Consider the following 23,394-nt stretch of genomic DNA (forward strand, 5'->3'; position numbering starts at 1 on the left):
ACGCAAAAGATATCCTTACAGATCCTATAAACTTAAAAAAAAATAAGGTATGGACAACTTTATGTCAAGAAATTATATAACTTAACAAGAACTTTAATGACAAAAATTATCAAAACGACAAGGAAAAAAAGACCTAATTAGTCTTAGAACTAGTAAAGAAATCGAGTTCATAATTAGAAATCGTCCTGCATAGAAAACTCCAAACCCGGGTAGCTTCACTGTTAAATGGTATCAATCATTTAGCTGGGCAGGGTGGCACGCACCTGGAGTCCCAGCTCCTTGGGAGGCCGAGGCAGGAGGATCACTCGAGGCCTGAAGTCTGAGGCTGCAAGTTTGAGCTATGATGGCTCCAGTGAATAGCCACTGTACTCCAGGACCAGGTGACAGGGTAAGACCATCTCTTAAGAAAATTGTAACAAATTCTTTCAGAAAATACACAAGGAGAGAAAACATTCTAATTCATCTCATGAGTTTTGAAAACCCTGACACTAAAACTAGACAGAAACACTAAAAGGAAAATCACAGACCAGTAACCCCAGTGAACAGTTGCAAAAACTCCCTAGCAAAGTATTAGCAAGTCAAATCCGGCAATAGATTAAGAAAATACAACATGACTAGATGGGAATTCAGAATCCATGAAGTTCTCCATAAACAGAAAGAAAGAGAAAAATCATTTGCTACTTTTTTATAGGAATAAAAAAAGTTGAACACAATTCAACATCCATTCATGATCATAACTCCTGAGAAACCAGAGCGGAACTTCCTGAGCCTGATAAAGGACATCTTCAGGAAAACTTACAGCAAATATCCTGAATCATGGACAACACAATACGCCAAACATTGGAAACGGATGTCCACTCTCGCCCCTCCTACACTTAACACGGCCCCAGATGCTCCCGCCAGCACCATGAGACAAAGACACGAAAGGCATGAAGACGGGAAAGGAACAGGCAGAGCTCGTCACCTGTAGATGACATAATCACATACACAGAAAGTTCTTTAGAACTTACCAAAGAGCTGCTAGAACTAATGAGCAAGTTTAGTTAAGGTCACAGTTATGTACCAGATCAATATACAAAAATCAAGTATATGTCCACATATCACCAACGAGTAACTGGAAGGTCGAGATTTTAAAATAGATTTATGATGGCATTAAAAATCATAAAAAAGTTCAATGTATGTACAAAATATGTACAATTGATACTATAAAGCTTGGATGAGAGAAGAATGTGAATCATAGAAAGATATACCATGTTCATGGGTCTGAGGACTCAGTGCCGTTAGGGTTGCTATGACTGGTATGGACTGAAACGGGGCCCCGCCTCCCAGATGCCTGTGCTGCAGCCCTGACCTGCAGTACGACTGTATCTGAAGGTGAGGCCTTTAAACAGGTTGACATTCAATGGGATTCTAGGGACAGAGCCCTGGTCTGACAGGACTGATGTCCTTGTGAGATGAAGAGGCACCTGACATGCGAGTGCACGTGAGGACACAGTGAGAGGGACATCCGAGTGAGAAGGGCCTTCTGTGAGAGAGGGGGCGCTTCTGAGGGGGGCTTCTGAGCGAGAGGGGCCTTCTGTGAAAGAGGGGGTGCTTCTGAGGGGGGCTTCTGAGTGAGAGGGGGCTTCTGAGTGAGGGGCCGTCTGAGAGAGGGGGGCTTCTGAGTGAGGGGCCGTCTGAGAGAGGGGGGCTTCTGAGAGGGGCCTTCTGTGAGAGAGGGGGGCTTCTGAGGGGTTTCTGAGTGAGGGGGGCTTCTGAGTGAGAGGGGCCGTCTGAGAGGGGCTTCTGTGAGAGAGGGGGGCTTCTGAGAGAGGGGGCTTCTGTGAGAGAGGGGGCTTCTGTGAGAGAGGGGGGCTTCTGAGAGGGGCCTTCTGTGAGAGAGGGGGGCTTCTGAGTGAGAGGGGCCGTCTGAGAGGGGGGCTTCTGAGAGGGGCCTTCTGTGAGAGGGGGGCTTCTGAGTGAGATGGGGCCTTGCTGGGGGCCAACCTGCCAGCATCTCCTCGGGAACCATGAAGAAATCAATGTCCATTGTTTAAATGTCCTAGTCACCAAGCCAACTAATACTGTCCCCAGGTAGGGACAGCGGGTTCACTGCAGCTCCAGTGAAAAGCCCAGCAGGCTTTTTACAGCGTTCAGTGGGCATTGATTAGTTGACTCTAAAATGCACGTGGAAATGCAAAGGACCTGGAACCACCCAGACTATTTTGAAAAAGCAGAACTGGGGGACTCAGACTGCCTGGTTCAAGATTTGCCTTAAAACTGCAATGATCTGCTGTGAAAAGAAAGTCATTAATGGGGGAAAAAAACGCAACTACAGTGATCAAGATGCCGTGTGAAAGTTGATCTAACGGCCGACTTACAGAAGATAGTGTCGGGAAGTGAACCCCAACTTACACAGCCAGGAAGTTTTTAAAATAGCGCCAACATGATTCAACAGGGCGAGAAAGGTCTTTTCAGCAAATGGGGTTAGAACAAGAGAACAAACATGGGATGCGGTGGGAAATTCTCCTCAAGCTGTTTCTCACGCAGCGCGCTCACGTTAGAGATGTGTTGCAGACTTAAACGTAAAAGCTGAAACTCAATCTTTTAGAAGATCTGAGAACACTACTGTAACCCTGGGATAGGCAGATCGATTTTTAGAACATAGAAATGCGTTAGTCACAAAAGAAAGACCTGAACTGCACTAAAATTAAAGCATCTGCTGATGAAAGGCAGTCAATGAAGAATAAATGCACATATCCCACAAAGGATTTGGACGTGAGGCACTACAAATCAGTAAGATAACACCATTTAAAATGAGCAAGAGGCAAACGTAGCAATCAGCACATCAGGTCAGCCTCAGGCGCCAGAGAAAATGAAGGAAACCACACCGGGGCCCCAGTGCACACCCACCTGAATGGCCAACAGGACCACGCCACGTGTCGGCAGCAACCTGGGGCCGCTGAAGCCCGACGCTGCCTCTGGAGTGTGAACCAGCACCCCCAACTCTGGAAAAGCCTTCGGCAGTTGTGGTGCAGTCAAACATAGAGTTAAACACACCATGACTCAGTTCATTCTACTTCCAGGGAACTACTTCCCAAAGAAATGAAAATGTCTGCAGGAAGACTGGCACACAGCTGTTTGTGAGCGGTTAACTCGTCGTAGCCCCAGTCAGGGAACAACCCAAACGTCCGCCAAGGGAATGGATGCACTGTGGTCTGTGCACACGTGGGCCACTATCACTCCTGCTCAGCAACGCCCGAGGAAGAGGCACGAGCCCCACGAGCCATTTGTGGAGTTAAACGAGGTAGGTGCACTGGTGTTCACAGTCCACCATCTGACGTGTGTGGAGCCACAGCTAGCCTCTGCTGAAAAATCGGGGCAATGATTGTGTGTAGGGCACAAGGGCTCACTTTCTGGGGCCACAGGGACGTTCCAGACCTGGGCTTCAGTGCTGGTCACATGTAGGCACACATTTGTTAAGACTAATTGAGCGACTGGGCACGGCGGCTCAAGCCTGTAATCCCAGCACTTTGGGAGGCCGAGGCGGGTGGATCACGAGGTCAAGAGATCGACACCATCCTGGTCAACATGGTGAAACCCCGTCTCTGCTAAAAATACAAAAATTAGCTGGGCACGGTGGCGCGTGCCTGTAACCCCAGCTACTCAGGAGGCTGAGGCAGGAGAATTGCCTGAACCCAGGAGGCGGAGGTTGTGGTGAGCCGAGATCGCGCCATTGCACTCCAGCCTGGGTAACAAGAGCGAAACTCCGTCTCGAAAAAAAAAACTCACTGAGCCGCTTTCACGTATATGTGCACTTTAACGTACGTAATTTTTACCTCAATTGAGGAGAACAGCGAGAGAGCCCAACCAATGAAACACCTCACATTCCAGACTCACGGTGCCTCTCACTGGTGCGGGTGTGGAGATGGAAGCGGGTGGAACCCCTTTGGCAAATGTTTGGTGTCTGCCGAGTGGACCCATGACGCAGCAATCCCTCTCCTCGGGATCTTCCCACAAAAGGATGATGTGTCCAGCAAGGGTCACAACCTGGAGTATTCACGGCAGCTTTGCCCGGACACCACCCGACGCCCGCCAGCCTGGGAGGAGCCAGGCAGCTGTGCTGCTTCTGCTTGTGGAGCACAGGCCTGTGAGTAGGTGAGACTTTGCTATGCCAGGGCTGAGCCGCTGAGTGATGCTGAGCTGTGGCCCACACCACGTGGCTGTGTTCATGGGGCTCATGGACTGGGTGAGCCACTCCGATGACGAACGACCAGGGTATCAACCGGGAAAGGCCAGGGCTGGAACAATCTGTACGGTGGTTCCAGACATTCGCTCCGTGAACTTAGAATGTGTGCATTCCAGTATGTTCTACTCGAGTTAAAAAGAAAGAACAGGACGTGAGGCAAGAGAAGCCCCTGCTTGTGAGGACATGGAGCCCGGGGCTGCTGCATCACCAGAGCAGAGCCCCACAGGGTCTGCTCCGGCCAAGGTCTGCCCAGGACGGGCACTCGGAAAAGCACGAGAGTGCATTGGGTTCCAGCAGCACGGCACTGTGGAGGGGCCAGGACAGCCGCCATGGGGGAAGAGATGGGCTAAGGGGCACCAGACTGGCCACGGGAGCTGGGACGGAGTGCTGGAGAGAACAGGTGTGGGCAGTGGGGGAAGGGCCAGTGGCCACAGTCCGCAAGCCTCCTCAGCCCAAGCCCCAGGCCCGGGCTTGCTGGTGGCTGTGGCCTGAGCCCCCACCCACAACAGACAACAGCCTGCAGGTCCCAGGAACCAGTGTCAGAGTCACCCAGCTACCAGCTGGGGCCTGGAGACACTGAGGCCATCACGCCTCAGGGCAGCACTCTGAGAGGTGGGCTGTGCTCCGGCTGCGGTCTGGGCAGGAGTGGCCTCCATGTGTGTTCTCAACTCTCCGTGGCAGGCGCCACAGAAGCTCCGCATCCCCGCCGTGCTGCCCGGGGCCAGGGAGGAGCAGGACACAAGCCTCAGGTGTTAGAAACGTATGGCAGCCTTGGCTCACACAGAAATGAGAAACAGGAAACCACTTTATTCCGTGGTTTACATTCACAGTTTATTGGCTAGTCAACATCAACATGCAAAAATAAGCGCCAGCTACAAACCTCTACGATATGGTTCTGTGCGAACTACGGTGGGTCGTTTGCTTTGAGACGTCACCAGTGCTCCCAACTCCAGGATTAGTTCGACTCTACGGTTATGGAACCGTCCAGCAAGGCCTCTGCAGAAACTTGGTCCCGTGGATCTCCACGTTATACATTCTCGAAGCAGGAAGTAAGGCGGCACACGGGATGTGACATGGAACCTACGCACAGACGCAGACAGTCCCGCGGACACGGCCCGAAGGCAGGCAGGCGTCCTCAAAGCCAGCCCCCCACGGCAGCAGCTCTCGAAGGAAGCCGTGTGTCCCTCATGGCGCAGCACTGCGGGTCGCTGCAGCTCAGTCCGGCGCCGCTGCCACCTTTCCCAGGCTGGGCCGGGGGCACTGGGAGGTGGCAAAGGACCAGCCCATTCTCCCAGTCTCACCGTTCGCAGAAGGGAGGAAACCAACAACACGGGGAAACCATGGACTCCTATTTTTGAAACGTTCTAAAGTTTCCCTCGGGGTTTAGGTCAGTCTTTAAAGAAGAGTTTCCTTCAAAAGTTGAAAGTACTTTTCAGAAGCATCAAATGGTTGACGTGTTACAAAATCCTACCAATCAAAATGTTGTTTTCAAGTACAAATTTATTAAATCTTATTTCCGCTCTTCCTAAAGAGTATTTATCGCTGCTCACTGATCTTTGGTCGCAAGAAACAGAAGCGCCGCGGCTGGCTGGAGCGCGGGGCGGGAGGAAGGCGCAGCCTCCCTGCCCGCCGCAGCCGTCCCGAGGCGTGCGCTTGGCGACGCGGGGCCTACATGATGTACACCTTCTCGGCTTGTGAGAAGTGAAAGACTTCTTTGGTTCTCGGGCAAACGACTTTATCATCTTGACGGATAGAAAGCAGAGACTGAAAAACAAAACGGGAATGTATTAAAAGAAGCAAATGCAACGTAAATGCAGATTCCGTGAGAAATCCCCACAACGAACCACCCATCCTCTCAGGCAAAGTTCCTTCCCGAAGGCCCCCCCCACCAATGAAATCCTGGGGCCATCTCGCCTGTGCTTCCTGCCCCTTGATCCGTTTCAATGGAGTTACAGCAGGGTAGGGTGAGAGGACAGCTCTGTCCCAATGAGACACGTGCCAGCCCAGTCCTCCTGCCCTGCCCTCCCAGCCCTGTCCCAATGGAGATATGTGCCAGCCCGGCCCCCCTGCCCTGCCCCCGCCAGCCCTGTCCCGATGGAGATGCGTGCCAGCCCGCCCCCCTGCCCTGCCCTGTCCTGATGGTGACATGTGCCAGCCCAGCCCCCCTGCCCTGCCCTCCCCAGCCCTGTCCTGATGGTGATGTGTGCCAGCCCACCCCCCTGCCCTGCCCTCCCCAGCCCTGTCCTGATGGTGACGTGTGCCAGCCCGCCCCCCTGCCCTGCCCCCCCAGCCCTGTCCTGATGGAGACATGTGCCAGCCTGCCCCCTGCCCGGTCCCCACCGACGCACATTGTAGCCATAGACGTAGCCGTTGGGCAGCATCATGGGCGGGTTGTTCTCGTTCATCACATCGCCGGAGATCTTGCAGACCAGGCGGGAGTTGGCACAGTGGGCCATGGGCAGGGGCTGCGCCAGCTTATTGAGGGAGCGGCTGCACACAGGGCAGTCGGGGCTCTTGGAGCTGCCGTCCTCCTTGTAGCACTGTCTGTGCGTCGGTCAAGGAAGGGTTGGGGGCCACCCAGGGCAGCCGGGTGAGCTGAGCCCATGGCCACTGTGCCCCGGGCTGCATGGCATTCTGGCCAATGGACACCATGGCATAACACAGGCTATCTTTCGAGGCAAAGGAAGTGCTGCCCTCCACAGCAAAACAGCCCCACTGAGGCCTAGGTGGAGAAACCTGCACCTTCCTGCCCCAGCCTCCTGCACCCAGACCACAGGCACACAGTGCCTCTGTAGCCCACCCACCCTCTCCCACCCCATGCAACCTCTCCAGGCAGGACAGACAAGAGCCACCTAGTAGGGATGTTCTGCTGGCACCCAGGAAGAGGCGGTGTGCGAGCCAACCTCCCCTCAGAGTTCCACAAAGAGGGGCCAAGGGAGGGGCGCTGAATCTCATTTGAACCCCAGCACAGCCAGGTACCAGCAGCAGTCCCAAAACACTCACTACACTCTGGCCTGAGTCTGGTCACATGAGAGACATTCATAGGCGGGGACAGAGTCAGGCACAGGTGAGGGCAGAGTCAGGCGCAGGCTGACAGTCACAGACAGGGCAGAGTCAGTCACAGGTGGGGACAGAGTCACAGGAGACAAAGAGTCACAAGTGAGACAGGGACAGTCACAGGTGAGTGTCAGTCACAGATGAGACAGTCACAGGTGGTACAGTCAGCACAGGCGGGACAGTTGGTCACAGGTGGCGCAGAGTCATTCACAGACAAGACGGTCACAGGCGGGCAAGAGTCAGTCACAGGCAAGATGGAGTCACTCAAGGCTGGGGCGGAGTTAGTCACAGGCGGGAAGGACTAGTCACAGGATGGGATGGAGTCAGTCACAGGCGGAGACACAGTCACAGGCAAGGACAGAGTCAGTCACAGGTGGGACAGTCATTCCAGGCGGGACCAGAGTCAGTCACAGGCAAGAGGAGTCAGTCACAGGTGGAACAGATCGGTCATGGGGGAAGGAGCCAGTCACGGGCTGGTCCTGTCAGAAGAGGGCTGTTGGGGGGTATGCTGGGAGAAAGGAGGGGCAGTTCGAGCCAAGAGTGTGTCTCGCACTTGAGGGGATCGACCAGACCTGGACAGTAAGGGCACGCAGGCGGCTGCGGTCAGGGCGTCTGTCTCAGCTCTCAGCGGAAGGGAGCTGTCTCTGCCAAAGGCATGGCCGAATGTTTCTCTTTGTGAAAGCAGAAACAGTTTGCAAGAGTGCAGACCAACTGAAATTCTGAAAGGTTCTTGGTAACTCTGGGAAAACTATTCTGAATGGTAACTTCCCAGCTGCCAGAACACATCAAAGTTGTGCTTTTAGATCAATACTCGGTACTCGTGGCCACATCTGAGAAGACGAGAGAGAGAGGACATGAGCCTCTTTCCAGCGTGAAGCCTGCGCCAGGCATCCGAGGCCCCACAACGCCGCCCCGCCTGCCCGTCCAGACACTGTGCAGGTGCAGCATGCGGGAGCCTGGGGCTGTCTGTGGTGGGAGCACAAGGGTGGCGAGGTGCAGGGTCAGCCTGTTAAAATGTGACCAAAGCCGCACTGTGCACATGGGGCAGGATACGGTGTCTTGATGGCAGAGAGGCCAGCCTGCAGGGTGAGGGTGAACACCGAGTTGTTTCCCAGCTGGTGTAGTCGGTAGTTGTCATACCGGAACTGCTGGATCAGCATCCGCCACCGTGCGGGGTCCAGGAGGTCCTAGAAGACACAGGGCAGAGTGCGCTGGGGAGGCTCCCACGGAAGTTCCTGAAACAGCTTAAAAATGTGGGCCATGGTGGGGCAGGTGCCACCGGCCTGCAGCCATCCCCCAGTGTCCCACACGCTCTGCACTGAGGCTCAGCACGAAGTATAACTCCCTCAAGTGTTGATTAAAACACGCTGCGGGATGAGTGCTGACTCAACTCTGATATCAACACGCTGCAGAGTGAGTGCTGACTTAACTCTGATATCAACACGCTGCAGAGTGAGTGCTGACAACTCTGATATCAACATGTGGCAGAGTGAATGCTGACTTAACTCTGATATCAACACGCTGCAGAGTGAGTGCTGACTTAAATCTGATATCAACACGCTGCACAGTGAGTGCTGACTTACCTTTGATATCAACACGCTGCAGGATGAGTGCTGACTTAACTCTGATATCAACACGCTGCAGGGTGAGTGCTGACTCAACTCTGATTTCAACACGCTGCGGGACGAGTGCTGACTTAACTCTGATTTCAACACGCTGCAGGACGAGTGCTGACTTAACTCTGATTTCAACATGCTGCAGGGTGAGTGCTGACTTAACTCTGATATCCACACGCTGCAGGGTGAGTGCTGACAACTCTGATATCAACACGTGGCAGGGTGAGTGCTGACTTAACTCTGATATCAACACGCTGCAGAGTGAGTGCTGACTTAAATCTGATATCAACACGCTGCAGAGTGAGTGCTGACTTAACTCTGGTATCAACACGCTGCAGAGTGAGTGCTGACAACTCTGATATCAACACATGGCAGAGTGAGTGCTGACTTAACTCTGATATCAACACGCTGCAGAGTGAGTGCTGACTTACCTCTGATATCAACACGTGGCAGAGTGAGTGCTGACTTAACTCTGATATCAACACGCTGCAGAGTGAGTGCTGACTTAAATCTGATATCAACACGCTGCAGAGTGAGTGCTGACTTAACTCTGATATCAACACGCTGCAGAGTGAGTGCTGACAACTCTGATATCAACACGTGGCAGAGTGAGTGCTGACTTAACTCTGATATCAACACGCTGCAGAGTGAGTGCTGACAACTCTGATATCAACACGTGGCAGAGTGAGTGCTGACTTAACTCTGATATCAACATGCTGCAGAGTGAGTGCTGACAACTCTGATATCAACACGTGGCAGAGTGAGTGCTGACTTAACTCTGATATCAACACGCTGCAGAGTGAGTGCTGACTTAACTCTGATATCAACACGCTGCAGAGTGAATGCTGACTTAAATCTGATATCAACACGCTGCACAGTGAGTGCTGACTTACCTCTGATATCAACACGCTGCAGGACGAGTGCTGACTTAACTCTGATTTCAACACGCTGCGGGATGAGTACTGACTTAACTCTGATTTCAACACGCTGCGGGACGAGTACTGACTTAACTCTGATTTCAACATGCTGCGGGACGAGTGCTGACTTAACTCTGATTTCAACACGCTGCAGGGTGAGTGCTGACTTAACTCTGATATCAACACGCTGCAGGGTGAGTGCTGACTCAACTCTGATATCAACACGCTGCAGAGTGAGTGCTGACTCAACTCTGATTTCAACACGCTGCGGGATGAGTGCTGACTCAACTCTGATTTCAACACTCTGCGGGATGAGTGCTGACTCAACTCTGATTTCAACACTCTGCAGGGTGAGTGCTGACTCAACTCTGATTTCAACACACTGCGGGATGAGTGCTGACTCAACTCTGATTTCAACACGCTGCAGGGTGAGTGCTGACTCAACTCTGATTTCAACACGCTGCAGGGTGAGTACTGACTTAACTCTGATTTCAACACGCTGCAGGGTGAGTGCTGACTTAACTCTGTTATCAACACGCTGCAGGGTGAGTGCTGACTCAACTCTGATATCAACACGCTGCAGAGTGAGTGCTGACTCAACTCTGATTTCAACACGCTGCAGAGTGAGTGCTGACTCAACTCTGATTTCAACACACTGCGGGATGAGTGCTCACTCAACTCTGATTTCAACACTCTGCAGGGTGAGTGCTGACTCAACTCTGATTTCAACAAGCTGCGGGATGAGTGCTGACTCAACTCTGATTTCAACATGTTGTGGGACGAGTGCTGACTTAACTCTGATTTCAACATGCTGTGGGGTGAGTGCTGACTTAACTCTGATATCAACACGCTGCAGGGTGAGTGCTGACAACTCTGATATCAACACGTGGCAGAGTGAGTGCTGACTTAACTCTGATATCAACACGCTGCAGAGTGAGTGCTGACTTAAATCTGATTTCAACATGCTGCAGAGTGAGTGCTGACTCAACTCTGATATCAACACGCTGCAGGGTGAGTGCTGACTTAACTCTGATATCAACACGCTGCGGGACGAGTGCTGACTCAACTCTGATTTCAACACGCTGCGGGACGAGTGCTGACTCAACTCTGATTTCAACATGCTGCGGGACGAGTGCTGACTCAACTCTGATTTCAACAAGCTGCAGGGTGAGTGCTGACTCAACTCTGATATCAACACGCTGCAGGGTGAGTGCTTACTTAACTCTGATTTCAACACGCTGCGGGACGAGTGCTGACTTAACTCTGATTTCAACATGCTGTGGAATGAGTGCTGACTTAACTCTGATTTCAACATGCTGCGGAATGAGTGCTGACTTAACTGATTTCAACACGTTGCGGGATGACTGCCAACTTAACTGAGTTCAACATGTTGTGGGATGAGTGCTGACATAACTCTGATTTCAACATGCTGTGGGATGAGTGCCGACTTAACTGAGTTCAACATGTTGTGGGATGAGTGCTGACATAACTCTGATTTCAACATGCTGTGGGGTGAGTGCTGACTTAACTCTGATTTCAACATGCTGTGGGATGAGTGCTGACTTAACTGATTTCAACATGTTGTGGGATGAGTGCCGACTTAACTCTGATTTCAACATGCTGTGGGATGAGTGCTGACTTAACTCTGATTTCAACATGCTGTGGGATGAGTGCTGACTTAACTCTCATTTCAACACATGTGAGACGAGTGCTGTCTTAACTCCCATTTCAACATGTTGCAGGACAAGCGCTGACTTAACTCCAATTTCAACATGCTAAGGAAGAAGTGCTGACTTAACTCTGTGATTTCCACACACCACAGGTCAGTGCTGACTTAACTCTGTGATTTCCACACACCGTGGGGCAGGTGCTGACTTAACTCTGATTTCAGCACACCAAGGGGTCAGCATTAACTTATCTCTGTGATTTCAACACACTTAAGGCTGGTGCTAACTTAACTGTGATTTCCACACACCGTGGGGCAGGTGCTGACTTAACTCTGATTTCAGCACACCAAGGGGTCAGCATTAACTTATCTCTGTGATTTCAACACACTTAAGGCTGGTGCTAACTTAACTCTGTGATTTCCACACACTGCGGGGTCAGTGCTCACTTAAGTCTGATTTCAACACACCACGGTGACATTGCTGACTTAACTCTCTGAGTTCCACATACTTCGGGGCCAGTGTTGACTTAACACTCTGATTTCCACATGCAAAGGGGCCTGTACTGACTTAACTCTGATTTCTACACACCATGGGGCCAGTGATGAATTAACTCTGATTTCAACAGACCTCGGGGCTGGTGCTGCCTTAACTCTGTGATTTCAACACACTGTGGGGCCGGTGCTGACTTTACTGTGATTCCAACATTACCATGGGGTCGGTGCTGACTTAACTCTGTTACACTCACTTGTTTGTGAACCAACTCAAATGATCTGGAATTTGTGGATCCTGTGCACTGTGATAAAAAACATGGACTCACAGAGCTAGGACAGCTGAGCGCAGAGAGAGCCTCAGAGCATTAAGTCCAGAGGGAAGTCTTACGCTCCGAGAAATCATGTATTAAATGGAACAAAGCAGTCCATGCTAGGTTAAAGCATCACGGAACAGAAAATTAAATCGGATTACCGTCTGTCCCTAAATAACCTCAGGTTTAGACTTAGAGAGAGAGAGCATGTGTGAGCTTGGGAGAGAAAAAACTAACACTGACCCAGATGGTCATCAGGGGACGCCACCCATCAGTCTCTGTGAGCTTCTTCTCAGTCTCAGTTTAGGGTAAACACCACACTTAACTCCAACATTTTAAAAGGTTGCTTTTAACCTCATTTTTGTCTAAAAATGAAAGTCTACACGAGAGGAAGCCCACAGTCCAGAAGGTCCTCACTGAGAAGGGGCAGCTCCCACCGCCCTCACTCCCTGGGACTGCCTGCCTCCAGTGGCTTCTGCCATTCACTGAACAAAATGCTCCCTCCTGTTTCGTGCCTGACCCATGGCAACAGAGCATGGCTTCCTGGGCTTCCTACCAGGAGACATGATTTTGCCCCCTGAATCTGGTGACTGGTGAGCCTTAGGGCTGGGACTGCCTCCCTCTTTACGGCACTGCAGGGCTGCATCCGGTGAGACACATGCTCCACCCGGCCTAGGCCCGATGTCTCAGCCCCAGCATGGGCCACCCTTTCTCGAATTTCTAACCAAATCCTCTCCAGAGCAAGTGAGAGAAACAAGGTGCCAACTCACAACCCAGGAAGCTTAGACTCCACCCCTGAAGATCCTCATGACCTGATGATGTTTTATTATGAGATGTCCCAAATGCCTGAGGGTCGGAAGAAGTCAGGCTGAGAAGGCTTCCAGCAGCTTTCAGAAGGCAGCAGGTCTAGGTCTGCCCAGGGCTTTGCAGTCCCTATGGGGTGGTGGATGGGGGCTGTTGGGAAACACCCCTGCCTCTGACAAGACACCGGCTGCCAGGATCAAACTGTCAACTCCAGGAGGTTTCATCTGCTTCTACCTTTTCCAGAAACTGAAGTTTCCAGCGTCGTGAGCACATGGGTGAGCATGAGGGTGAGCACATAGATGGGCATGGGAGAGGGCATGGGGGTGAGTGCAGGGACGGCATGGGAGAGGGCATGGGGGTGAGTGCGGGGACGGCATGGGAGAGGGATGGGGGTGAGTGCGGGGACGGCATGGGAGAGGGATGGGGGTGAGTGCGGGGACCACATGGGAGAGGGCATGGGGGTGAGTGCAGGGACGGCATGGGAGAGGGCATGGGGGTGAGTGCGGGGACGGCATGGGAGAGGGATGGGGGTGAGTGCGGGGACGGCATGGGAGAGGGATGGGGGTGAGTGCGGGGACGGCATGGGAGAGGGATGGGGGTGAGTGCGGGGACCGCATGGGAGAGGGCATGGGGGTGAGTGCAGGGACGGCATGGGAGAGGGCATGGGGATGAGTGCGGGGACCAAATGGGAGAGGGCATGGGGGTGAGTGCGGGGACGGCATGGGAGAGGGATGGGGGTGAGTGCGGGGACGGCATGGGAGAGGGATGGGGGTGAGTGAGGGGACGGCATGGGAGAGGGCATGGGGGTGAGTGCGGGGACCGCATGGGAGAGGGCATGGGGGTGAGTGCGGGGACGGCATGGGAGAGGGATGGGGGTGAGTGCGGGGACGGCATGGGAGAGGGATGGGGGTGAGTGCGGGGACGGCATGGGAGAGGGATGGGGGTGAGTGAGGTGACGGCATGGGAGAGGGCATGGGGGTGAGTGCGGGGACCGCATGGGAGAGGGCATGGGGGTGAGTGTGGGGACGGCATGGGAGAGGGATGGGGGTGAGTGCGGGGACGGCATGGGAGAGGGATGGGGGTGAGTGCGGGGACCGCATGGGAGAGGGAATGGGGGTGAGTGCGGGGACGGCATGGGAGAGGGCATGGGGGTGAGTGCGGGGACCAAATGGGAGAGGGCATGGGGGTGAGTGCGGGGACGGCATGGGAGAGGGATGGGGGTGAGTGCGGGGACGGCATGGGAGAGGGATGGGGGTGAGTGTGGGGACGGCATGGGAGAGGGATGGGGGTGAGTGCGGGGACTGCATGGGAGAGGGCGTGGGGGTGAGTGAGGGGACGGCATGGGAGAGGGATGGGGGTGAGTGCAGGGACGGCATGGGAGAGGGATGGGGGTGAGTGTGGGGACGGCATGGGAGAGGGCATGGGGGTGAGTGCGGGGACGGCATGGGAGAGGCATGGGAGAGGGATGGGGGTGAGTGCGGGGACGGCATGGGAGAGGCATGGGAGAGGGCATGGGGGTGAGTGCGGGGATGGCATGGGAGAAGGCATGGGGGTGAGTGCGGGGACGGCATGGGAGAGGGCATGGGGGTGAGTGCGGGGACGGCATGGGAGAGGGATGGGGGTGAGTGCGGGGACGGCATGGGAGAAGGCAAGGGGGTGAGTGCGGGGACGGCATGGGAGAGGGCTGGGGTGCAGAGCAGAGCCACTCGCGTGGGAGCAGCCGGCCGCTGGGATGAGGCCAGGTCCTGGCACAGGGTGCTTGGTTAGTGATGGCAGAACTCCCACCACCTACCCCAGTGACCACAGAGACTCGGAGGCTTCCATATTTACAGACAAAATACAAAGCATCAGAAAGGGAAGCATGGAGGATGCTGCAGCCTCACTTCTGACTAAGAGACTGCAGACAAAGGAGAACCAGGGAAACGGGTGAGGACGCTGGGCCCAGCTAAGAGACTGCAGACACAGGAGAACCAGGGAAATGGACGAGGACGCTGGGCCCAGCTAAGAGACTGCAGACACAGGAGAACCAGGAAAACGGATGAGGACGCTGGGCCCAGCTAAGAGACTGCAGACACAGGAGAACCAGGGAAATGGATGAGGATGCTGAGCCCAGCTAAGAGACTGCAGACACAGGAGAACCAGGGAAATGGACGAGGACGCTGGGCCCAGCTAAGAGACTGCAGACACAGGAGAACCAGGGAAATGGATGAGGATGCTGGGCCCAGCTAAGAGACTGCAGACACAGGAGAACCAGGGAAATGGACGAGGATGCTGGGCCCAGCTAAGAGACTGCAGACACAGGAGAACCAGGGAATGGGTGAGGATGCTGGGCCCAGCTAAGAGACTGCAGACACAGGAGAACCAGGGAATGGGTGAGGACGCTGGGCCCAGCTAAGAGACTGCAGACACAGGAGAACCAGGGAAATGGACGAGGATGCTGGGCCCAGCTAAGAGACTGCAGACACAGGAGAACCAGGGAATGGGTGAGGACGCTGGGCCCAGCTAAGAGACTGCAGACACAGGAGAACCAGGGAAACGGGTGAGGACGCTGGGCCCAGCTAAGAGACTGCAGACACAGGAGAACCAGGGAAATGGACGAGGACGCTGGGCCCAGCTAAGAGACTGCAGACACAGGAGAACCAGGGAAATGGGTGAGGACGCTGGGCCCAGCTAAGAGACTGCAGACACAGGAGAACCAGGGAAATGGACGAGGACGCTGGGCCCAGCTAAGAGACTGCAGACACAGGAGAAGCAGGGAAATGGGTGAGGATGCTGGGCCCAGCTAAGAGACTGCAGACACAGGAGAACCAGGGAATGGGTGAGGACGCTGGGCCCAGCTAAGAGACTGCAGACACAGGAGAACCAGGGAAACGGGTGAGGACGCTGGGCCCAGCTAAGAGACTGCAGACACAGGAGAAGCAGGGAACGGGTGAGGACGCTGGGCCCAGCTAAGAGACTGCAGACACAGGAGAACCAGGGAAATGGACGAGGACGCTGGGCCCAGCTAAGAGACTGCAGACACAGGAGAACCAGGGAAATGGGTGAGGACGCTGGGCCCAGCTAAGAGACTGCAGACACAGGAGAACCAGGGAAATGGACGAGGACGCTGGGCCCAGCTAAGAGACTGCAGACACAGGAGAACCAGGGAAATGGACGAGGACGCTGGGCCCAGCTAAGAGACTGCAGACACAGGAGAAGCAGGGAACGGGTGAGGACGCTGGGCCCAGCTAAGAGACTGCAGACACAGGAGAAGCAGGGAACGGGTGAGGACGCTGGGCCCAGCTAAGAGACTGCAGACACAGGAGAACCAGGGAAATGGACGAGGACGCTGGGCCCAGCTAAGAGACTGCAGACACAGGAGAACCAGGGAAATGGGTGAGGACGCTGGGCCCAGCTAAGAGACTGCAGACACAGGAGAAGCAGGGAACGGGTGAGGACGCTGGGCCCAGCTAAGAGACTGCAGACACAGGAGAAGCAGGGAAATGGACGAGGACGCTGGGCCCAGCTAAGAGACTGCAGACACAGGAGAAGCAGGGAAATGGACGAGGACGCTGGGCCCAGCTAAGAGACTGCAGACACAGGAGAAGCAGGGAAATGGACGAGGACGCTGGGCCCAGCTAAGAGACTGCAGACACAGGAGAAGCAGGGAAATGGACGAGGACGCTGGGCCCAGCTAAGAGACTGCAGACACAGGAGAACCAGGGAAATGGACGAGGACGCTGGGCCCAGCTAAGAGACTGCAGACACAGGAGAACCAGGGAAATGGACGAGGACGCTGGGCCCAGCTAAGAGACTGCAGACACAGGAGAAGCAGGGAAATGGACGAGGACGCTGGGCCCAGCTAAGAGACTGCAGACACAGGAGAACCAGGGAAATGGACGAGGACGCTGGGCCCAGCTAAGAGACTGCAGACACAGGAGAACCAGGGAAATGGGTGAGGACGCTGGGCCCAGCTAAGAGACTGCAGACACAGGAGAAGCAGGGAAATGGACGAGGACGCTGGGCCCAGCTAAGAGACTGCAGACACAGGAGAAGCAGGGAAATGGACGAGGACGCTGGGCCCAGCTAAGAGACTGCAGACACAGGAGAACCAGGGAAATGGGTGAGGACGCTGGGCCCAGCTAAGAGACTGCAGACACAGGAGAAGCAGGGAAATGGACGAGGACGCTGGGCCCAGCTAAGAGACTGCAGACACAGGAGAAGCAGGGAAATGGACGAGGACGCTGGGCCCAGCTAAGAGACTGCAGACACAGGAGAACCAGGGAAATGGACGAGGACGCTGGGCCCAGCTAAGAGACTGCAGACACAGGAGAACCAGGGAAATGGACGAGGACGCTGGGCCCAGCTAAGAGACTGCAGACACAGGAGAAGCAGGGAACGGGTGAGGATGCTGGGCCCAGCTAAGAGACTGCAGACACAGGAGAACCAGGGAAACGGGTGAGGACGCTGGGCCCAGCTAAGAGACTGCAGACACAGGAGAAGCAGGGAACGGGTGAGGACGCTGGGCCCAGCTAAGAGACTGCAGACACAGAGGACCAGGGAAACAGGAGGAGATGCTTGGTCCAGCTGAACAGTCCAGGATGAAAGTCTTCCTAACCTTTCTCATTTAATTGCCTTTTTTTTTTTTTTTGGAGACAGAGTCATGTTCTGTCACCCAGGCTGGAGTGCAGTGGCACAATCTCGGCTCAAGCAATCCTCCCACCTCAGCCTCCTGGGTAGCTTGACCACAGCCACCTAATGCCCAGCTAATTAAAAAGAATTTTTTTTGTAGAAATGGGATCTCACTATGTTGCCCAGGCTGGTCTCAAACTCGTGGGCTCAAGCAATCCTCCCACCTCAGCCTCCCAAAGTGCTGGAATTACAGGGGTGAGTAACCACACACAGCCCCGATTCAAATTTCTTATCAGCAAAATGGGAATAAAACAAGAAAAGCTTGTCTCGGCAGCTGGACAAGGCTGTACGGCTCAGGACGGGGCCCTCACTTCCCATCCACGTGGAGAAGCAGCTACAGCCCAGAGACACACCCTGACACCCACCTTGTCATGACAGGGACCCCGGGGACGCAGGCCCTACCTTGTACGGGGAGATGTGTGTGTCAGGGGGGAAGGCCAGCATGCCCATGGCCTGGCGCACCTCGTCCAGCTGGCTCCCTTCTGCTTGGCTGAAGTGCTTTCGCGCATGTCTGAAAAACAACATTTTGGCACATGTCAGTTTGCATTTTCACTTTAATTTTTAGAGACAGGATCTCACTCTGTCACCAGGCTGGAGTGCAGTGACACAGTCACAGCTCACTGTAGCCTCGAACTCCCAGACTCAGGCGATCCTCCCAAGAAGCCGGGACCACAGATGTGCAGCACCAAGCCCAGCTAATGTAAAAAAAATGTCCTGTTAGAGACAGAGTCTCACTGTGTTGCCCAGGCTGGTCTTCAACTCCTGGGCTCAAGCCATCCTCCTGCCCCAGCCTCCCAAAGTGCTGGGATTATAAGCATGAGCCATTGCACCTGGCCTGCATTTTTAAGTTGAAAAATCTGAGCTAACAGCCTGAGTCTATATACAAAGTAATCACCTCATTCCAAGGGGAGCTGCTGGGTGGGGCTGGAATGGTGGGAGATGTGGCTCACCAGAGGCTGGAAGAGCAGCCACAGACCCTTCTTCCTCCAGGGACAGGGCACCCAAGCCACACATGCAACCCACAGAAAACACCAGAACTGCAAATGGCACCTCTGAGCCCTCTCCAAAGCAATTCCGGTTTACAAGGAACCCAAACCCTGAGGACTCCCACTGCCCTGGATGCTCACCCCGCAGCCCCAGCGGACCAAGAGCCTGTGGTCTTCCCAACTGCCGCCCTTGCTGTTTGGAAGCTTTTCCAAAGGATAGCCACCTCCCTCAGCCCGTAGGCTGCACTCTGCAGACCCGGCCCAGTCCTGTCAGCCCTGAGTGTGCCACACACCACATGCCGCTGTGATCTTTCCTGAGCCAACGCTGTGGGACGCGTACACCCGCTCCAGGGCAGAACCCAGCCCAGCCTGGGGCTGCACAGCCAAGAGACCAAAGCAGAGCACAGCAGGTCCCTTTCGAGCTGCCCAGCACCCCCATTCTCATGCCTTCCACACAGGATCATTGTCCCTTGGGCTGTCCTCAGGGCCTGCACCCCCACGTCCTTGGCTCTCACATGGGCCCTTATACACTCCCATGTCCTCAGCCCTCACAGGGGCCCTTGTGCACCCCCACATCCTGACCCTCACACAGGCCCTTGTGCACCCCCACATCCTGACCCTCATACAGGCCCTTGTGCACCCCCACATCCTGATTCTCATACAGGCCCCTGTGTACCCCCACATCCTGGCCCTCACATGGGCTCTTAGGCACCCTACATCCTCAGCCCTCACGTGGGCCCTTATGCACCCCCACGTCCAGGCCCTCATACAGGCCTTTGTGCACTCCCATGTGCTGGCCTTCACATAGGCCTTTATGCACCCCCACATCCTGGCCCTCAGACAGGCCCTTATGTACCCCAGGTCCTCAGCCCTTGGCACCCCTCCCCCAAAGCAACCCAAATGCAGGGAACTAGGGGCCTCAAGTCCCCTGTGTGAGTCAGCCCTGTGCTGTCTGGAACAAAGCATGTACCCGGGAACACGGAACTAGCTGAGGAGGTGCCAGGCACTCACAGTAGCCGTGGAGAAAACGCGGTGCCTGGCAGAGACCAGAGACCACCTCAAGGTGGCCCAGCAGCCCCTTGAGGGCCAGCACAGTGACCACATGATGGAAGCACCACCGGGGAGCCTGGGCAGCAGGGAGTAGGGGGCACCCAGGTTTGGGACACAGCCTGGGGAGGCCACACAGCCAACCCCACAGAGTGTGTGCAGGGACTACAAGCCAGAGGTGAGTCCACATGGCTGACCCCACAGGGCGCATGTGCAGGGGCTGGGGATGGCTGGCCAAGATTCCAATGCCCGTGCATCCCCAGCCGGGAGTGTGTGGGTGGGTGTGGGTCTGAGTCCAGGAGAGCCCCACCCAACACCCTCATTCCATCTCTGGAGACGAGTCACCCTTCGTCCCACACCAAAACGTGCCCAGAACACAGCCCCAGTGCTGTTTCATTCAACTGGCCATCTCGCCTCCTGCAGAGCTGCTGAAAAGGGATAATTTAGTCTCTTTGGCTAACATCTATGAGATCTCCTTTCCATGACGTGGATTATGCGTCTTATCTCACTATCAATAAAACCCCAGATGGAGATTCCCGCCTGCTAAGCAGCAGCCTCACCTCGAACACCAGGACCCTGATCCACAAACCCTGACGAAACAGAAAACCTAACAGTGGTGGCTGACACTTCTCGCGGGGTGTGATACCAGCATTCAGCCCCAAGGCAGACAGCACTACAGCCCAGAATGTGGGGCCCTCAGAGCAGACACAGTGGAGAACAGCCCAGTGCGCGTCCACAGGGAGCAGGTGAAACGAAAGCGAGACTTTTATCATGAAACTCAATGCAGCCAACATAAAAAACACAACAACATCCAATTTTCCTTTAAAAATATCAATACGTGGGCCAGGTGCAGTGGCTCACGCCTGTAATCCCAGCACTTTAGGAGGCCAAGGCGGGCAGATCACTTGAGGTCAGAAGTTTTGAGACCAGCCTGGCCAACATGGCGAAAACCTGTTTCTACCAAAAATACAAAATTAGCCAGGCGTGGTGACACATGCCTGTAATTCCAGCTACTCGGGAGGCTGAGGTAGGAGAAGCGCCTGAACCCGGCACGTGGAGGTTGCTGTGAGCTGAGACTGTGCCTGGCAACAGAGCAAAACTCCATCTCAAAAAAAAAATACACACACACACAGCAGACACCCAAAAGACAGCACTCGTAAACTGCCTGGCCAGGCTGAGGTGTGGGTGTGTGACAGACAGCACGTGTTGCTCACACAAAGCCACCAAACGCACGCCACATCCCAGCCACCTGGGGTCAGGGATTTGCTTACTCATTTTCTAAAAATTAAACACTCGCAGCTCATACGTTCGTACTTGGCAAACTCGCAAACGCCCCAGGCGGGGCAGAGCTGCAGCCACCCCAGCAATGAGGCCCCTGTCTGGCCCGGCACACTGGCGCCACAGACAGCAGCACCCGCTTCGCCTGCCCCAGCGGACAGCCGTCCCGGGTGAGGTGTGGGCCCAGAGGCTGGGCTGCTGGCCTCAAGCCCTGTAGACAGTGCCCCATGCTCTAGCACCTTGTGAGCTGTGAGTTCAGTGGTAGATGGGAAGCTCCCATGGGCTGGGACCCTGACAGGAGGCAAGAGGGTCTGGCCAGGAGCCCTCAGGAGACATGTGGCCAGGCTTCCCCTCTCCCTTGTCCAGCCTCAGTGACACACCCCACCCTCGGGCCTCCCAGTCAGACACTCGCACTCCCTCAACCAACAAAGGTCCTGCCGATGTCCTACCTGTCACCCCAGCACAGCTCCTGGGTGCCTTGTGGGTGGCTCCAGGGCCACGCAGAGCTGAGGCTGGACTTCCTGACCAGGCCCTGGCACTTGGAGACCCGCTCCCAAGATGGTCCCAGCAGAGGGTGCAGCTCAGCCACGCTTGCCCGAAAGGCACTGGGGTGGTATCTACCACGCCTGCCCGGCTGGTGCTGACGCTTTGGGCAGCACACACCTTCGTGAGGAGGAAGGATATGCACTTCCTGGGACCTGCCTGCTCCCATGCAACTAACTAGGCTGCAGAGCGTGCAGCTCTGAGCTCAGCTCCAGATCATGAGGCGGAGCCCCGAAAGTCTCTAGGGCAGACTCCACCCAAAGCCGGGGTAACATAGGCAAACTGCCCCCACGTGGGGCCAGCCACTACTCAGACGAAGACACCTGTTACAGGTGGGGCTGCAGAGAGGGACTCTGAGATGGACACGTTTTGTTCTCAGACTGCTGTGCTGACCGTGGCCGGGGCCCTCAAGGAGACGGAGGCCGGTTAGGGAGGAAAGCAGGCTGTGCCAGGCAGAGGCCAGTGACACAGGCACTGAGGCCGCATGGAGGAGGCCAGAGAAGAGCAGGAGCCCCTCCTCCTGACTGGCGCCCTTGCTGTATCCCTGGAAGTCACGCCCCAATCTCCATTGGGCTGCGTCCCAAGACCCCTGCTTTGCCTTCTCAGGCACAGAAGAGCTATGAGCTCCCTGCCGCAGGCCTGACCCGTGGCCGTGGGCCCCGGCCAGGCATCGGGAGCCAGAGCAGGTCCTGGGTTCTGCCGTGCATCTTGGGGAGCATCCTCAGCACCTCATCGTGAGACACCACTACTCGGAATGGGCTCTCTGTGGAACACTTGGCCATACAGCCCGATACAGGTGGATATGGAGTTACGGCCCAGTTTCTGCACTTGTAGATAGGCAGCACCTCCTGGCAAACACATATTTGCTGGGCACTCGCCTAGGAGCTTAGAGCCGACCAGGCCCACCCGCCCCCCACAGCCCACACAGCAACCCATGCATCACCACGAGGCTTGGCCGGGCAGGAACCTCCACAAAAGTGAGTGAGATGACCCCAAGACGGGGTGAGTAGGAATTGGCTGGCCCCGCCCAGCCCAGGCGCCCACCACTGCCCAATGATGCTCGCTCTGGGTCACATGTGGGAAGCCAGCATTTGGCCTCTTTTGCTTTGCAGGCACCGTGCACCCTAACTGGGCTGAGCCACAGTGACAGTCAGCAACCCCATTCTCAGGCCTGACCACCACGGCACCACTGGCCTCAGCTCACTGTATGCTGCCCTTGGGGTGGAGATGGGCCAGGGAACCCAGAAGTGCTCTCACCACATGCTGCCAATACCCACCCCCAATGACCATGAGGGACGTCCCGAAGCTCAGGACGCTTTGGGCTACCTGAGGCCCACACATCAGAGACACTCCCAAGCCACGTGGAAAGGGGGTGCTGGGAGCCCGGTCCAAGTGTTTTACGTGGATGGTCAGGATGCCAGAGCTGGTCACCCTGGCAGCCATGCGGTCTGATGCCCACCTTGGGCTACACCTTGGTGGGGGTCCTGCTGGGCTCCAGGCCTCGCTCCCCAGGTCCCCATTCAGGAACAGCAGGAGAAGCAGCCACCTGAGCAGGCAGGGGTCAGATTCAACACCTAGGGGACATTCCAAGACCCAGACTGCGAGAGGCAGGGCCGGCAGCGGCCACAGCCAGACATCCTGCCCTCCCTGGAGAAGCCGCAAGCCCGCGATGCCTACCTCACGGCGTCCAGTCTCTTATTCTGCCGGATGAGTTCAATGAACTCCTGGATTCTGAGGCTGAACTCCAGGCAGCTCTGAGGGCAAAGACAAGACGAGGG

At 55.3% G+C, this 23,394-nt stretch overlaps 1 protein-coding gene across 1 annotated transcript in view; it reads right to left on the reverse strand.

The window, feature by feature from the left end:
* Positions 1 to 5,033: 5,033 nt before the first annotated feature.
* Positions 5,034 to 23,394, reverse strand: part of MAEA (macrophage erythroblast attacher, E3 ubiquitin ligase) — a 55,747-nt gene continuing 37,386 nt past the window's right edge. Inside the window, exons 5-9 of the mRNA XM_035294366.3 lie at positions 23,294 to 23,370; positions 18,165 to 18,273; positions 8,339 to 8,472; positions 6,577 to 6,772; positions 5,034 to 5,992 (exon numbers count right to left, since the gene is read on the reverse strand). Of these exons, the coding sequence (XP_035150257.1) occupies positions 5,897 to 5,992; positions 6,577 to 6,772; positions 8,339 to 8,472; positions 18,165 to 18,273; positions 23,294 to 23,370 (612 nt within the window). The 3' untranslated portion in view covers positions 5,034 to 5,896. The remainder of the gene's footprint in view (positions 5,993 to 6,576; positions 6,773 to 8,338; positions 8,473 to 18,164; positions 18,274 to 23,293; positions 23,371 to 23,394) is intronic.

The sequence above is a fragment of the Callithrix jacchus genome, chromosome 3, assembly GCF_049354715.1.
Source record: "Callithrix jacchus isolate 240 chromosome 3, calJac240_pri, whole genome shotgun sequence".
Taxonomy (NCBI): domain Eukaryota; kingdom Metazoa; phylum Chordata; class Mammalia; order Primates; family Cebidae; genus Callithrix; species Callithrix jacchus.